The 17,636-nt window shown below is 42.5% G+C and overlaps 1 protein-coding gene across 1 annotated transcript in view; it reads right to left on the reverse strand.

Moving 5' to 3' along the window:
- Positions 1-269: 269 nt before the first annotated feature.
- Positions 270-17,636, reverse strand: part of swap70b (switching B cell complex subunit SWAP70b) — a 35,470-nt gene continuing 18,103 nt past the window's right edge. Inside the window, exons 8-12 of the mRNA XM_083763726.1 lie at positions 13,913-14,020; positions 7,559-7,725; positions 4,663-4,861; positions 3,131-3,227; positions 270-2,955 (exon numbers count right to left, since the gene is read on the reverse strand). Coding sequence (XP_083619852.1) covers positions 2,777-2,955; positions 3,131-3,227; positions 4,663-4,861; positions 7,559-7,725; positions 13,913-14,020 — 750 coding nt within the window. The 3' untranslated portion in view covers positions 270-2,776. The remainder of the gene's footprint in view (positions 2,956-3,130; positions 3,228-4,662; positions 4,862-7,558; positions 7,726-13,912; positions 14,021-17,636) is intronic.

The raw sequence follows: 17,636 nt of genomic DNA on the forward strand, positions 1-17,636 counted from the left end.
ATTAATGTCACATCACATTACGAGTAATGTGGGTGAAATTCTTAGTTGGGCAGACTAGACTCATCATTCGTCACTCATCAGTCTGAGGACCCCTGTTGAAGACCCCTGCCTTAACCCATTGTTGTCCACACACCATGATTGTCCCAAACTTTTATCTGTGTAATCTACAAATAGCTAACTCTGCACTGTACATAAAAGTAAGAGAACAGGTCCTCAAAAGGCAATATCGTACATACAAGTAAGAGAACAGGTCCTCAAAAGGCAAGATCTAAATAGCTATTTGTGAACTCTTTTATTACACTGTTCAGTTCAGTCACAAGCTACATATAATATATTTATACACATTATAAAAAAACCCACACAAAACAGACACCACAGTGTTCACAAATAATGGCAATCACAGGCACTGATGATTACAGCATAATTAAATGGTACAGTACAAATGTTCTGCAGTTAGCTTCCTTGCTTTCAGTAAGACTCGACTGCATTATAATGCGCAATTAGACCTGAGGACGCATCTGTGTCACCTCATAGCTTTGAACCACTTTAAACATTATTTAAAACTTTAGGCCATTGAAAAATAACAAGCTCACTAACCCGATTTAAAATGTGCGCAAATCTTTGAATTGTATATTCTTTCACAGCAAACGTTTTTTCTTTGCTTCTGGGTGGTCCCTGGAACAACATATTTGCAGATGGGGGTCGGCAGCCAAATACATATTATTTGGGGTCCTTGTCATGAAATAGTTTGAGAACCACTGATATATAAACATGGGTTTTTCAGAAAACTGCATGATTTAGAAGACAGTAAAGGGGAATACCACTCATTTACAACATTAAACTATTGGAGGTCTTGAACTTGAGGTCATGTGATCAGACATCATAAAGGTGTACTCTGCAAGCCAAAAAGTACATCATCGTGATGTCACTGAACACATGACCTCAAGTTCTAGACCTTCAGTTCTAGGTTAAATAGAAGGGAGGAACTTTTTTATTATTTCCACACAAACAACTCTAAGGTATATTAATGACAATAGTTCAATTTAGAAAATGAGTGGTTTTCCCCTTTAAGTAGAAACGGGTCCTCAGATCTTAATGGGTTAATGCCCTATCCCTGGTTTGTCAGACACAAATTAACGGACAGTAAAGGGGTGAACATTATCATAATGATGGTGGCAGCTTGGAGAGTTTACACACCACTACTTCGGTAGACTCGATGCGATTGGGCGGAGAAGTTGCATCATTCTTGCATATTTAATTTGCAGCGTTTGCCTTCACACTGCGCTGTCATCTGCAGCAGGGAACTTTATCAATGTGTTCAATTCATAAACTACACAGTGAAATCTATGGTGTTAAAATTATTCATTGAGTTGAGTAATAGTTAGGACGTAAAATTACGGTAACGTGGATGCAGTGTCGTCGGGGACTGGACGTCTCTCTCTCGAAAATAAATCGAAATGTGTGTGTGCGCGCGTGCATGCGTTTGAGCACGTGGAGGCACACCCAGACAGCAGCGCAAAATGAATCCGAAATTCCGAAGTTTACAAGTTTATCGAGATGAAGAAAGTCCCTACTCCCTCCCCACACAGTGACAGCAGTGACATCACTCCATGTTTACGCACAGTCAGACAGACAAAATATTCTGTACACTGCTGTGTTTTAATGTGTTTCCTTAAGCGATTGATTAATGTACTCGTCCTCATATTTCGATGAGGGCTTCGGTCTCCTCATTCAACCACGTCTATCCACGGTAACGGATCATCTTTGTGCTGCGTAAAATATGCCTTCTCCATCTCCAACTGTGTTTACTCCTCATTCATCCACCACATTGTTTGCTTCATTTCCTTTATTTGATGCGATTGCATTCACACCTGCAGTGAATCGAAGTCAGGTGCGCTACCTTGGAATCGAATCGAAACCCCCATTTTTTGCTGAACTACAATGCGATTGCTTGATTCACATCAGAGTTCAAACCTGGCAAACGAAGCACACTTTCCGATTATACGCAGCAGTGACCTTAGTCTATCTATTGCAGTGATATATGTAACTCCATACACAATATATATATATATATATATATATACATTTCTATTTTGGGTAAACAGATCTCTGTAGGAAAATATTCCTATAAAAGACTTCTTCGGAAGCTAACGATGCCCATTTTGTGAGCACTTTAGTTAAGAAAACATACCAACCAATTTGCAGTGGACATTTACAAAATGTCCACAGAAACTCTTTTAAGAACATTTAAGGAACAAAGTGAGGAATGTGAATATTTTCCATTGCTTGGCACACAACACCATATTAATATTGTTCCACGAGTCCCTAAAAATACAGCACTGTTAACCTAAATAATTTATTTCCCTCTTCAGATGTCGGTTTTGCTGTGGTCTTTGACTATTCCCTTATCCATCAAATTCAAATATTTAAACGTTAAAAGTAGGATTCTGCTCAAATGTAGTGCACTACCGTTGTCAACAGAAATACATAAGGAAAGTGTTATGGGTATATTACGTTCTTTTTTTTGGATGAATTTCTAAATCTCAAGGTCATGTACTTACTAACCAGCACATGATCTGAATACTCTCTTGATCTGAATGGGATAATATATTCAGACAGAATGAGTTTAACCAACTTCCCGATGTTAAGACATATCCCCTAAAAAAAACATTGGGTAAATTTAGTTATGTTTATCATGCTGGAGCTTTGTTAAAATCGTGGCCATAACTTGAACCAGACTTTTACAGTTTGAGCGTGCCAACCTTGAAAAGTGAGATCATTGTCCATTGTTGTTGTCAGCCACGTTAGTGCCGAGAGCATCGTCTTTAAGTTTCAGAGCTGCTTGTTGTGTGGGCAGGTTCTTTTTGTCCTTCCATTCCTTCTCCCTCAGACTGAGTTCAGCTTGGGAGAAGGCAGCCGGGCCCCAGTTAGTGATCAGCTGAGGGCCCTTAGAACCTGGAGAGGACAAAACAAACCCACGAGAGAGAATTCATCAGAACTTCAAGAGGTAGACCAGTTCAATCCCGTGCTCCACCAGGCATTGTGTCGAAGAGTTCTTGGGCAATACGAGCAGCACGTTAGATACAGCGTGTTAAACCAGCTGTATAGTGTGAGGATGTACTATAGTTACCTGGCTGAATGAGCCGTACCAGGCCCTCATGGTGCGCCACCTTGTGTTTCCATGTTCTGGTATTGTTGGCAGCGTCCGCCAGCTTCTTCACTACCGTCTGCCTCGCCACCAACGCACGCACACACACCACAACACAACATTTGTTCATGAAATTGTCAATATATTTAGTCTTATAAATAAATTAGTTAGTTATTTAGTAGTCATCGTAGCTTACTTTTCATATAGTTTCCATTTAGTTTTTGTCAGTGAAAAAAGGTAGTCGACGAACATTAGTCGACTAAATAAACACTGAGACATAGGAGACAGGAGATAATCATAACATGTAGTAACATTGTGACCAGTGTTGATTTTGTCGACTAATACCAGTGTTAATTTTGTTGACTAAGACTAAAGGGCCTTTCAAAAGGGAAGCAAGGGACGCACACGTTGTTGCCTGGATCAAGGAGAGGTCTGCTACAGGTCTTCTCAAGAGGGGCGCGACAACGCAAGCGTAAAAACAAAAAGCTAACGAGCACGCGCGCAACAAATTCACGGGACCGCACTCACGTAAATACGCTTGCTTTGTCGCACCGTGACTGCTCCGCGTTTGAAAGGCCCTTTAGACTAAGACTAAAATACTAATGTTTTTCAGAAGACTAAATAGGACTAAGACTAAATGGTGTGTTATTCAAAAGACTAAGACTAAGACTGAAAAATATTCTGATTGAAGTGTAAAATCTGTCATTACATTACGGCATCAAGGCCCGACAAAATACATTTTACTGGTAGTTGACTAAATCAACTGTAGATGTAGTCGACTAAAACTAGACTAACACCAAGACATATTCCAGGTGATTAAAATGTGACTAAACGAAATGAAAACTATTCAAGAGACTATGACTAAAACTAAAACTAACTAAAACTTGCTGAATGAACACTGATTGTAACTGCTCCAGGGCCCCATGCCTCTCATCATAACCAGGGACAGATCAAGCCCCACTCGAGGGCCCCTGGACCGGTAACTTTCGTGTCATCATCTTTTTTACCTAAATTTAACAAAATTTGAAAAAAACTTGAAGGGCCCCAGGAGCCCTTTTCATGCAGGGTGTCAAACCCAGTACTGCGTGGTCCAATTTCCCCGAAGGGCCGCTGAGAGCCAAGGGCCCCTAGACCACGGCCCACTGGCCCAATGGCTAATTTGGCCCTGATCATAACATGTAGTATTAACCCATTCTGACCTGAGATCAGATTAATACGAGGTTTCCACTGGACACACACTGGTCTGATTAACCCATTCTGACCTGAGATCAGATTCTAAAAATGTCAGTCGTTCTTCGATTTTTCAAAAATAGCAGACCTACAAGCTCGTAGCGCGCCACTCGGTGGCGCGCTATGAGCTTGTAGATCTGCTATTTTTCAATAGTTAAAGCATAACATGATGCTAACACCAAAATGGATTCCCGTTCAGAATGGGTTAATACTGTGACCTGGTACTGCTCCAGGGGGCCATATGCCTCTCATCATAATAACATGTAGTAATATAACATAGTGACCTGGTACTGCTCCAGGGCCCCGTGCCTCTCGGTCTCCAAGTGTTTTAGTTGGGCCATTGCGGCCTGCAGTGCAGTGTCCTTGGTCAGACGTTCCTTCTCCAACTCCAGTTTCTCGGCCTCCGTCTCTGAGATGGTCCTCTGCTGCCGGAGGTGGATGTGTTCCAGCTCCACTCGCTTAGCTGCCTCCTCCTCCAGTAACCTGGTTAAAAAAACACATCGTCTTAGCTGCCTCCTCCTCCAGTAACCTGGTTAAAAAAACACATCGTCTTAGCTGCCTCCTCCTCCAGTAACCTGGTTAAAAAAACACATCGTCTTAGCTGCCTCCTCCTCCAGTAACCTGGTTAAAAAAACACATCGTCTTAGCTGCCTCCTCCTCCAGTAACCTGGTTAAAAAAACACATCGTCTTAGCTGCCTCCTCCTCCAGTAACCTGGTTAAAAAAACACATCGTCTTAGCTGCCTCCTCCTCCAGTAACCTGGTTCAAAGGCTACGGTTCCCCATTTAACGCATTCTGATGTGAGATCAGATTCATACCACTCGGTGGCGCGCTATGAGCTTGTAGATCTGCTATTTTTCAATAGCTAAAGCATGACATGATGCCAACACCAAAATGGGTTCCCGTTCAGAATTAATTAATTAATTAAACTTAAAGAGTGTACAAATGGAACCAAACAGACCCATTAGGGTCTGTTTGGTTTTGGTTCCACTCTCAGAGTTACAGAACCATTAGGGTCCATTTGGTTACTAACTATCACTTAGCTGGGGACTCCCTGGAACTCCCTCAAGGACCCTTGGGGGTCCCCGGACCCCACTTTGGGAACCACTGGTGTATGGAACACAAAATATGCATATGCGTGGATCACAGTGGAGTGTACGGAATATGGATATATAGAATCCCAAGTTCCCCAACAACAGGCATTGTCCCACCCACTGGATATGATGTACAAACTAGAAAAAGTGCCCTTCCGGGCACATGTCTCCACCAGGTTATCCACAGATCCGTGCAGTTAGAGGTAAAAACACTTTTCGGCCAGTTATAGCGCCACCTTGAGGCTGAGTTGAAATTGTTCATGTGGCATTTCGTCCTCGGCCTAGTGGGAATGTGGGTGCACAATTTCACGGAAATCACGCGATGTGTTCATGATTTGCAGCATTTTGTTTGAAACTGAGCACTCCTGTGAACTTTGGAAGCCAATCTTAACCAATCAGGATGGAGTCTGATAAATCTGAAAGACCCGTTTCGTTGAATGGCTCTAGAGAGACTGTGTACCAATTTGCGTGATGTTTGGACAAAATCTGTAGGTGTACTGTGCAAAAACTTGTTTTGCACAAAGCGGCCTCCTGGTGGCGCTATAACAGGCCGTTCTGGAAAGTTTGGGGCAGAGGTTCATCGTTGGCATCCAGGGAGTGTGTGTGCAAAATTTGGCATCGACCGGGTTAACGGTGGCCGAGATTAGCTGTTCACGGACACACGGACGGACGGACGGACGCACACGCACACGGACGGACGGACGGACGGACGGACACGCGGACGGACGGAGTGCAAAACATACTCTCCCCACATGCCTTCGGCCTGGTGGAGACAATAACACTAAAAGCCTGTTAATAAATGTGAATGTCCTGGCTGAACTAGTATCACTCGCCAGTCCCTGAGTGGCCTCTAGTGGCCATTGTTGGTGTCTATCAGAAGATAGCCAGAAAATGGAGCAGGGTTGATTTTGACAGCAAATTGTGATTTTAGTTGTAGTTGTCTTTTCAATAGTTTTCATTTAGTTTTAGTGACATTTTTGTCACCTGGAATGTTTTAGCGTTAGTCTAGTTTTAGTCGACTAAATATAATATTTTAGTTGACTAAATCAACAGTTGATGCAGTCGACTAAAATTTATTTTGGCGGGACTTGATGCCGCCGTAATGACTGATTTTACACATGCTGAAAATAGCCGATCTACAAGCTCACAGCGCGTTGTGTGCGCGTTGGATGAAGGCGCTATATAAATGCACCATTTACCATTTACTAACATAAAATATCTCAAACATATAAAAATAATGTTCACTCTCCAACAACTCAGCGGTCGTCCTTTCCACCAGACAAACAGAAATAAAGTGTGTTGCTGTCTGACTGGTCCGTTCAGAATGTGATGTGGAAAGCAAATGTCAGCAAAGAGGAAGGAAGGAGGAAGGAAGTGTGACGGATGAAGGGAACCAGGAGTTTCAAGTCTGACTGCATGGCGTCTAATTAAAGTACCAGTAGTACGTACGCCCGTCGCCCCAAACCAACGCACCCAGTGTCCCTTTCTTACACTATACAGTTCAACCCTTTTCATATCAAGGCCCATTATTTATTCGGCATTTTGAGCCACGGGCCAGGTCCATTTGATCTCAGGCCCAAAACTAAAGAATATTTTGTTATCTTTGGATAAGACTGTGTTCACAATTCCATGCTGTATTGTCTTCTACATTCTCTAATTGTAAATTAAGTGATGCCGATGTTAGACAATAATTTAACTCTTGAGATCATAAAATGAAACCAAATGGACACTTAACACTAGAACACTAAACATATTTTTGTTAGGGGGGGGGGGCTATTATAGGGGGGCAAACTCGGTGCATATTATTATTTTTTAAATTAAAAAAAAGGGAAAAAGAAGAAATGGACCTGGGAGTGGGAACTTCTCCTTTGGTTCACACACTCCTGGGACATGTGAGAAAAAATAACAGATTCAAAAGTTTTTCTCTATTACTATCACTATCACTAAACACTAGAGGGCGCTTAATACCACCATGTGAACCCCTCACACACTGACACACACACACACTACTGGACATGCACTTGACGGTGTTTACAGCTTGTTTTAGAGTATTCAAGGTCCTGGTAGGACAGTAAAGCTTCCTGACCGTGCTTGCAGCCTGCGGACAGTCTCCTCGTCCTGCCGGGCTCGTCTCTCGTCCTCCAGGGCGTCTTCCAGCCGGTGGTACATGTCCTCCAGCTCTTTGACGCGCAGCAGGTACTGCTCCAGCTCACTGGACTTCTGGGCAACCTGCTCCTCCATCTCCTTACGCACCTACACCACAAGGACGCTTATTAATACAACTAATACACAGGCCCTGATGGAAGGGCTGTCATCCACGCTATGGAGCCACTGGCACTTTAGCCTGCATGTACAGAGATAAGGCAGATGCTTTGTTTATTCATAGTTTGTTTACTTTTATGTTTTATGTGTTCTGCCCTATGGACCCCTCTGTGAGTGTCTTGAATAAAGTTTGAATTGGAACCCTTTAGTGAGTCAGTAATATAATAAGGTCATCGAAATAACATCATCATACTATAATTCACCGAATGTCTGTGTGTCTGTCTGTCTGTCTGTCTGTCAGAAACAAACACTTATCTCCTCAATGCCTGCACCAATCGCTCCCACTTTTCACACAGGCATTGACCATATGAATATGGAGGGCGTAACGGAGCCCTTTTTTGATTTGACACATTAACGATTATTTATTAATTTATTTGTGAATTGGGCGCAATACCCCCCGCGGCCACCAGGGGGGTACTGAACAACTCATCTCCCCGCAAATCACGTGTCACCAGTGAAATGCATGTTGGGAGGACACAGATTAATATTGGGACACAGTTTCCGGCGCAACATTCCCCTTGCATTCTCCAATGCACTTCCCCTTTTTCACACCGCCCCCAGGCAGGCATCAGACCTATGCATCAGACCCACACGAGGAAATCAGGAAAACAACTCGGACCCAACAGTAGCCTAAGCATCGACACAATTACTACATACAACCATGGGCGGAGCTTGGGGGGGTTCAGGGGTTGCATTGCACCCCCTGGTGGTCGGGGGTGAAATTGCTTCTTTTTTTTTTTAAAGATAAAACAAGATTCTTTTTATTTTAATAAAATTATAATAATTGTGAGAAACAAATCTGAATTCTATTATGTTTTGTTTTACAATACATTCATTTTATAGTAGTCATCATGTCACATTATTTTATCGCCCCGCCTGCCCCAGCAGAGCAGTCACAACCACCGTGTCCTGGCAGTTTGGACACAACAAACCCGCCGCCCCCCACCTCCATCAGTGGAGGTGGTGGATGGTGATCTTGGGGAAAAACACGGCTGTCTTACAGCAATTCCCCACAACGTTAATAGGAAAAAACAAACGTTAATTTTCCACCTTCTATTACGAGAAGCATGCGTGGATGGAATATTCCGTTTTAAAGGATGCAGTGTTTTGTTTTGCCTGCCGACACTTCCAGAATGACAGCAACATGGACTAATTTCGTAATACCGGCGTGAGTGCCTGGAGTAGACTGGGCTCGAAACTGGACAAACATGCGATATCCGATGCCCATAAGAGTTGCATGATTAAATGGGATCACTTTAAAAAGAGTGCATCTTCACTCTTCAGGCTCTATTGCAGCTAAACTTTCAGAAAGTCACAAAGCTACTGTAGAGAAGAACAGGTTGTATCTGTTCAAAGTTGTTGATATTATTAGGCTATTGTCTAAACTTGGATTGACTTTCCGTGGACACAGGGAGGGGATAGATTCAGAAACACGGGGCAATTTTCTTGAGATTCTTCTCTAAATATGATACTGGATTTGAAAGCATGCAGTCAAATCATTTTAATTCAACATCCCCAAATTTCCAGAACGAAATAATTGATATCTGTGCAAACTTGGACCAGAGCTAAAGGAAACCCATATTACTAAAGTATGGCTTTCCCGGTGTATTGTGCAGGAGGCCATCCAGCTGGCCAGTACAGGGTTTCAGCCTCCTGAAGGCCTTAGGACCCAGGATGCTGCCATACCCTGCGTAGAGCAGGGTATGCTCTGCTGTGGGCCTCTGCTGGTAGAATCTAAAGCAGCAGCATCAAATATTTGCGAGGAAAACAAAATAGGTCAAAATGGGCATATTGTTTTACAGCCCAATAAATCGTCTTCCATTGGCCTTCATTGAGTTGATTGATTGACAGCTGATATGACAAGCCTCTGTTACGGGTCTCAGGGCTGCTGAGTACCTCATTAATAAAACTGAACCTGAATAAACAGGGATAAAGACGGAGCAATGAGTGTTGCTTTTCTTTCCACAATGTAACTGAGGGGAACCGGAAGCTGCGCTCCTTATATTGGGACCCCAGAGAACCTGGGCTAGAACAAACATTCCGTCCTCACTGCATGTTACACTTTGCTAGTGCAATTAATTCACAGTATTAATTGTAAACCTTCATAAAACGAAATTATTAAATAATTAAACAGACTCTTAAAACACATTAAGTTGGTTCACACTCTCCTGGTGCTGCAACACCTTTGTTGATTTACTCAACATTGGGGCTAATATGTCAGCCCCAGAGCCTATAGTTCAATCACATTGGAAGTGGCTCGGAAGGCATCCTTTGGTTAGACATAAGGTTGGTGTGGGGTGCGTTAAGACGACCGGATTAAGGTTGGTGAGGGGTGCGTTAAGGGTTAGGTTAGGTTTAGGTGTGCTGTCCCGTGGGAGGTTAGGTTAGGGTGAGGGTTTGAGATGGTTAACATCGGTAGACAACTTGACTGTGTGTGCGTGCGTTTATCTTGATTTGTGAGTTCTCTTGGCACAGTACCATGGGTGTGTACGCATAACAAAACCATGCTGCTTCTATGCAACGATTGGTATGTGGTAATGTGGTTGACATGCACTGTAGGAGGAGAAGATGAGTTCAGATATGTACCAGTGCCACTGTCTGCTATTTTGTTTAAAGCGGCATTACACCTCAAGCAGACTGTAATTATGAAAAGTTTTAATTAATTGTCTGGTTTGGGTGTTATTTTGTTCATAAAGTGCATGCTATTCTTGTGTGATCCTCAACACAGGATTTGATATATCCAGACTAACATTATTAGTATTGCCTTCACCACCAATAACCATGACAGTACAGCAGCTATCTGCAACCGGGGGCATCACTATGCCAGCTTGTGCATGTGATCGACATTTGCATTAATGTTTTATTTTTGCCACGGACATGCAAAACAAATTACCAGAACACAAATGTATAGCCTACAGTACTAATAGACTCTTGACGTGTCATATATTGTCTACTCTATTCTACACATTTTCAAATAAGTCACTCATCAAAACTTATTTTTGGGGAAAAGCTACAACACATTACGGCATGTTGTGACCTTGTAGATCAGCAATTGTCCTTTCTTCTTAGCCTATAATGACATGCCCAAAATCAGGATGTCAGGGTTAAAGTAGTTAGATATATAGTTACCCAACTAACTTACCCAGCAAGACTGGGAAGTTATCCACTGTATACTGGCAGGTGGCCGTCCTGAGACAGGCATTATATGTGGCATAATGCATGGTCCAAGTATATTCCATGTTTGGGATTTCAATAAATGGTTCTTATACAGTAAGTACAGTTGCAGTCCGAGAAAGGGACCCTTAGCTGCAAAGGTGAATGGTGAATTATTGCAGATGGCCTTTCAGAGGACAGTGTTACTTGGGGACATGAGGAGACAGGAAGTTCTACAGGCTAAACTAGTTTTGTTTGTCAACGTAGCTTAAATAGTTGGTGTCAGTTCATTAAGGTGTGTACTCTAGGTTGATGAGACAACTATGCAATGGAATATATAATACCTGAGATTCAAAACAGATAATTAAGTACATGATGAGTGATTCATGAAGGCATGTCAGGATTTAAAGGAATGTTTCACTGTTCACTGTTTCACTGTGTTGTTGTGGAGCATTTGCTATAACAAAGTAGATAGACTAGACCCCATGCAGTAGTGTCATTGCTGTAACTTGGTATCTGTAATGTGTTCTGTTGCTGCAGGGTGAACTACTGTATGGGTAGCATTATAGTATTACAGGGGGCATACAGTATAGGGCTGAGGGAACATAGGCCTGAGGGAACATAGGGCTGAGGGAACATAGGCCTGAGGGAACTTGGGTACGGTCCCGGATACTGGTTTCTTCAGTATTATGGCAGACGAGGCCAGGTCCTCTAAAACGGAACAATTGTCAATTTGTTTAAGATACGTTGAGCAGCTTGAAATCAAGGAGCGTTTTCTGTGTTTTATTGATTGCTCAGCATCTCGTGGTGCAGCTGCTATAGTGGACGCTATAAACACAGGACTGGAGATGGGTGGTTTAAAAAACATCCGAATTGTTGCTCAGAGTTATGACGGTGCCTCCGTAATGTCGGGTCACGTGCAGCAAAAAAAATGAAACCCTGTGCACACACACACACACACACACACACACACACACACACACACACACAGCACTACGGGGTTTCATTAGTACAGCAGGTAGTAGTGTGCTGCTGTACTACCTAAATAACAATTTTTTTTAGGGGTTAGGGCATTGTATCGCTGGTCGCTCGCCAAGCTGTCGCACCCCCTGGCGTCTAGTTCAAGCTCCGTCTATGCATACAACATGCCACGAAGAACAGCCTCAAGGACCCTAGCGCATTATTCCACGCACCTACCCTTTTTCACACCGCCCCCAGCCAACACGGAGGTTGTGTGTGTGTGTGTGTGTGTGTGTGTGTGCGTGCGTGTGTGTGTGCAGACTACTTTCGCTGTGAACGTGTGTGTGTAAACTACTTAAGCTGTGTGTGCGCACGTGCGTATGTGTGGCCGTTTTCAGTTCGCTATAAACACAACACGAGATACAACTGCAGTCTTGAACATAAGCCACATGCACACACACAGCGTGAAGTGGCTACAGCGCACGCTCCGGTGAAAACAGCTAATCTACAAGCTCACAACATCACAGGTTGCAAAAGCCATGAGTTCTCTCAAGCCAAAGCTCACAATTGAGACCGTTTTGGACGCAAATCCACCTGCAAATTGGATCTGTGCGACTGTCCATATATAGGTGCATGTCAAACTGGGGGTCCTTGATACTTTTCAAATGGGGCTCTGTGGGCTAATAAGTGTAAATGTTGCGGTCCTTGCTCTTGCCATGAAAACGTTTCCCTACCATGCATTTGGAAGAATACTTTAATGTTATACTGCTGTTTTTATTCATAAAAAAAAAAAAACACACACACACACACACACACAAATATATTATACAAGTTGAAATATATCAGAACGGGTAAGGACTAGTATTAAAAATTGTTTATTATATAAATGTTGGATCATGGTCAATTCAGGGGTTGAATGTTGGAGTACCATTGGAAACTATATAAGGCAAACATTTTCTAATCCATTCCAAGCATTAGTTTTGCACGAAAAACACTGATTGGGCTAAATTAGGCCATAGCCACTTGCCGAAATGTGCCGAAATGTGCTGACCTCATCAGATTTGGGCACATTTGGGCAAGTTTATGGCCCAACGAGTGTTTGGAATGGGTTAAGAATCATGAATAACCCCTAGTTTGACATGTCACATGCTACTTAAAGCATAATTCACATTTGAAATGTTTGCCTTATTATTAGGTTTTCAATGGTACCCCAACGTTACCCCTGGATTTACCAAGATCCAAAATGTATATAATAATCAATTTTTAATAGGCTATCCCCAAGGATCATAAAAACTATTGCAATTTCCTTTGGGATTAAAAAAAATCACTGTGTTGTTAAAATAAATGATATAATTGTCTCAGTATTTATTTTGTCCATGGCCCAGCCCTTGTTGCAGTACTGTATGTTACTCTGTTCATAGAATAAGGGTTGCTTGACTTAACATTAGTTCACATGTCTGTCCTGAACAATGATTTAAAATCACAAGTCATGTTAAGACCAGAAAGAGGAAGTGATAGTGATTTGTGAGCTCAGATAAGAGGCTTACCTCAGAGAGGGAATTAAACTGACAAGTCACTAATTGCCTAGAAAGGTTCTTCAGCATTTGGCTCTTGGTGCTTATATATAGATACAAGATTAAAACATAAAATAAAGGGTCAGATATAGAGGGATAGTGTAAGATAACATAAGAGTGAAGATTACTTTCATTTATTCCTTAAAGCAGTGGTAACAAAAGTGGGGTCCGTGGACAAATGGACCCTTATGGGTCTGTAACTCAGAGAGTGTACAAATGGAACAAAAATCTGGATCCATTTGTACACTCTCAGAGTTAAATTAACATTGGTTTTACAATATAAATTGGGGACCCAGAGATAGAAATGGGGGGCCGTAGCCTAATTCAGGTCAAACCGGAGGTCCTTGAAATGAAAATGGTTGGAAATCACTGCTAGAGCTGTATCTTCTCTTATGGGGGTCTTATGGGGATATATCTGTAGCGGTACTTACCAGTTGCTCTCTCTCCAGGTCCACTCTGTAGCGGTCCTGAAGTTCTGTTTGGGTCTGAAGGCGTCTTCGTTCCTCCTCTGCTGCGGTGATCGCCGCCTCCTCCAGGGCCTGGCCGACAGGAGAAGACAAGAGCATCTTTTACATTCAAAATGCAGGTTTATGGTTTGCTTTCCACCATTTTGTTATTGTGATTTTGAGGGGTGCTAGCCCCTCCGATATTCAGTTATTAGTAGATTTTCGTCTTACACAAACATTCAATTAAATGGAGAATTGTGGACGAGCAAATCGGCTATTTTTGTCCTACACAAAGATTAAAGGAGGAAAAGAGGAACGTCTGCCATTGCTAAATACGGCTTATGATTCTGTGCCATCATTAGTCACAATTAGCAGAATAACAGGAAATTAGGAACAGGTGCAATTTTAACACTGTGTCAAACAGATACAGGAAGAGTGAACATGCTTGAACGTTCGACAATTCAGCTATCTCTACAATTCAAAAACAAAATGGCTACAAAACCTACATCCGGTCATTTTTGTCATTAACAAAAGGGTAAATTTCAGTCTGATAATGATGTAACATGCATGTTCAAATCATGTGTAGTTTACATTACTTGACCATTTTCCAAATTATTTTGGAGAGAAAAAAAAAGATAATTTGACACTGAGGTGCCCACGCTTCCAGTCAGGACCAGGTGTCTCGTGCACAACAAAAAATAATACATTTAATTTTATAATGGAAGTCAAAGGGTCTCCATGGGACTGGGAGCAACGCTGTTATTATTATTATTATTATTATTATTATTATTATAATTAGACCGCATCTTGTATAGTTTTAACCAATATATTCAGCGCTGCTGGTGGTATTCTCGCGTCAAGGTGTCAGGAAAATGCCTAGAGCAGCCTTTCCGTTTTTTTGCCTACGCTACAAGTTAGTACACTATAGCGCACTATGTTCACATTTTTTCGTTCACATTTTCTGTTCACATTTTTCCATCCACCAGCCGTTTTAAAACCCCGGAAGAGACGCCTGGGCCAGGGCATTTCTTGATGCTTAAGTGTGCTTTAGTTTACACCCATACTGACTGCTGTCACCCAGCTGTGACTGACTGCTCAGTGGATGTTAGTTTGAGGACACACACTGCTAATAGCAGATCAGTGTACTGTAGACAGAGAGAACCCAGCTGGGGACAGAGGGCCCAGTGTGCACATGTGAACCTAAGTTCTCTGGAGAGATGACCCTGGAGCTCCCCGCATGGGGACAGTGTGAAAGTGTGTCAAAGTGTGTGCGTGTCAGAGACTGTGTGTGTGTGTGTGTGTGTGTGTGTGTGTGTGTGTGTGTGTGTGTGTGTGTGTGTGTGTGTGTGTGTGTGTGTTTGTCAGTCAGAGACTACTGTGTACACACATCAGCATTTGTGCATTTTCTTGCATCTCAATGGCAGATTGTTGACCAGTCCGTACACATTCAGGGCAGCCCAATGTCATCTCAGACAAAGGCAAATTGTTGCCTTAATAAAGCCAATGATTGTCAGCCACGCAGTGTGTTATGACACGTAACTGTGTGCCAGTTCAAATGACTGCTGCTGAATTGTTGGGCTACAGGACAGTGTTGATGAATGATGACACACTGGTGGTGGTGCAGCATAACACAGTATTATACTGTGCTGCAATCTACCGCACTGTAGGCTATAATCAATTAGGTCAGACTCCCTCTGTATTGACCAGGCATGAGCTCAACAAGCGCATTGGCAAGGCCGCTACCACCATGTCCAGACTGACCAACAGGGTGTGGACCAACAGCAAGTTGACACAGCAAACTAAGATATGCAGGTGTACAGAGCATGTGTCATGAGCATCCTCATGTATGGCAGTGAGTCCTAGACCGGCTGGACGCTGCGTCGCTCGCCAGGAGCGTAAACTCAATGCCTTTCACATGCGCTGCCTTGGACGCATTATGGGCATCACCTGGCAAGACAAAGTGCAACACCGTTCTGGAGAGTGCTGGAATCTCCACCATACATGTATGTACAGCACTCTGAGACAGAGACGCATGCATGCCCAGCTCCTAATCCAGACAACAGTCTTGTCAAAACTTGACTATTGTAACTCCCTCCTTACTGGCCTACAGGCTTGTGCACTTAAGCCTCTCCAACTAATCAAAAATGCCGCAGCTCGCTTGGTCTTCAACCAGCCAAAATTCTCACATGTCTCCACCCTGCTCCGCTCCCTCCATTGGCTCCCGGTCGCTGCCCGCACAGAATACAAAACTCTGATGCTGGCATTCAAAGCAACCAAAGGCATGGCTCCCTCATATCTTGCAAGTATGATCGACCCCTACAAACCCTCCCGCGAACTCAGATCAGCCAACGCAGGGAAGCTTCACTAAAAACGCCGGGACAACGCTCCACACGTTTTTTGGTTTTTTTGCAGCTTGGCATGGCACGATTTTTTTCAAGCATGGCGCAGCGCCATGCCAATAACATTGTGCAGGAGTATGTATAGTTTCATTATATAGATATTCCACTGTTACGTTCTTAGTTTACACATGTTTCATGATAACTTTTTATGTATGTGATGTATTGCCATGCTTTTTGTTCGTGCTTAATGTAAATCGCTCTGGATTAAGAGCGTCTGCTAAATGCCTAAATTGAAAAATTGTAAATTGCATGCACTGGCTCTGTCATGTGGTGAGGACGGATGTCGGACGGATTTAGTCCACAATATTGTATTTTGGTGGTTCTTAATGCCGTCGTAATGACTGATTTTACACATTTGACTGAAAATAGCTGATCTACAACATCACAATGCGTCACAGCGCAACGTGTTGTGAGCTTGTAGATCTGCTATTTGCCTTAGTGTAAAATGACTTATACTGGATTTCTACTAGTCCCTTCCCAACATTTTAGTCTAGTTTTTTATTTGTTGACAAAATTGTCAATATATTTAGTCTTAGTTGTAGTAAAACTATGACATTTTTCAACACTGCATGTAGCCTAGAAAGTGGAAGTATCAACGGGTTTCTGTGGAGAGGAACTTGTCACAAGAGATTTGAGTTGTTTCTTACTTTGGTGGAATCTATAGGACACAGAGATACACACCATAAGTACTGTGGGAGTAAATCATAACACACTGTTTTCAGTTTGATTACCCAAAAATGCTCCTCTGGTTGTAACATTATCTATGAGGAAGTGGGATACTTGAAACACTTGGTACATGACTGTAGAGGGAATAAAACCTATGGATTACAGGGCAGATCCTCTAAACACAAAACTAGTTGTTGCCCATGGCCATTATTTGATATGACCTTCATCTTCAAGGAGCCTAAAGGCAGCACAGATTCAAATCCATCCAAATGAAAAAAACTAAACTAAACTAAAAACTAAAAAACTACTACTGCAGAAACATGTGATAGAAATACACTTTCTGACTTGGTTTGCAATTGGTAAAAAAATAAAAATATATAGATTATCACCCGGACCTTTATCATTACCGGACTATAATTCACATGTTGGTCTTCAAATTATGTGTGCATGATGATGTGTGGTCAAGGTAGTGATGTCAAGGTAGTAAGGTACGGTCTCATCCACTGGTGCCATTAGTGCCATGTCGAAGAGTGTCAACAAATGATATGTAATCCAGTGGGACGCAGTGTTAATTTTTTCCAGCAGATTTAAAATTTTCTCATATGGGGCGCGACAACGCAAGCGGAAAAAGAAATAGCTCAACA

Source organism: Protomyctophum parallelum (assembly GCF_964188405.1).
Source record: "Protomyctophum parallelum genome assembly, chromosome: 4".
NCBI lineage: Eukaryota > Metazoa > Chordata > Actinopteri > Myctophiformes > Myctophidae > Protomyctophum > Protomyctophum parallelum.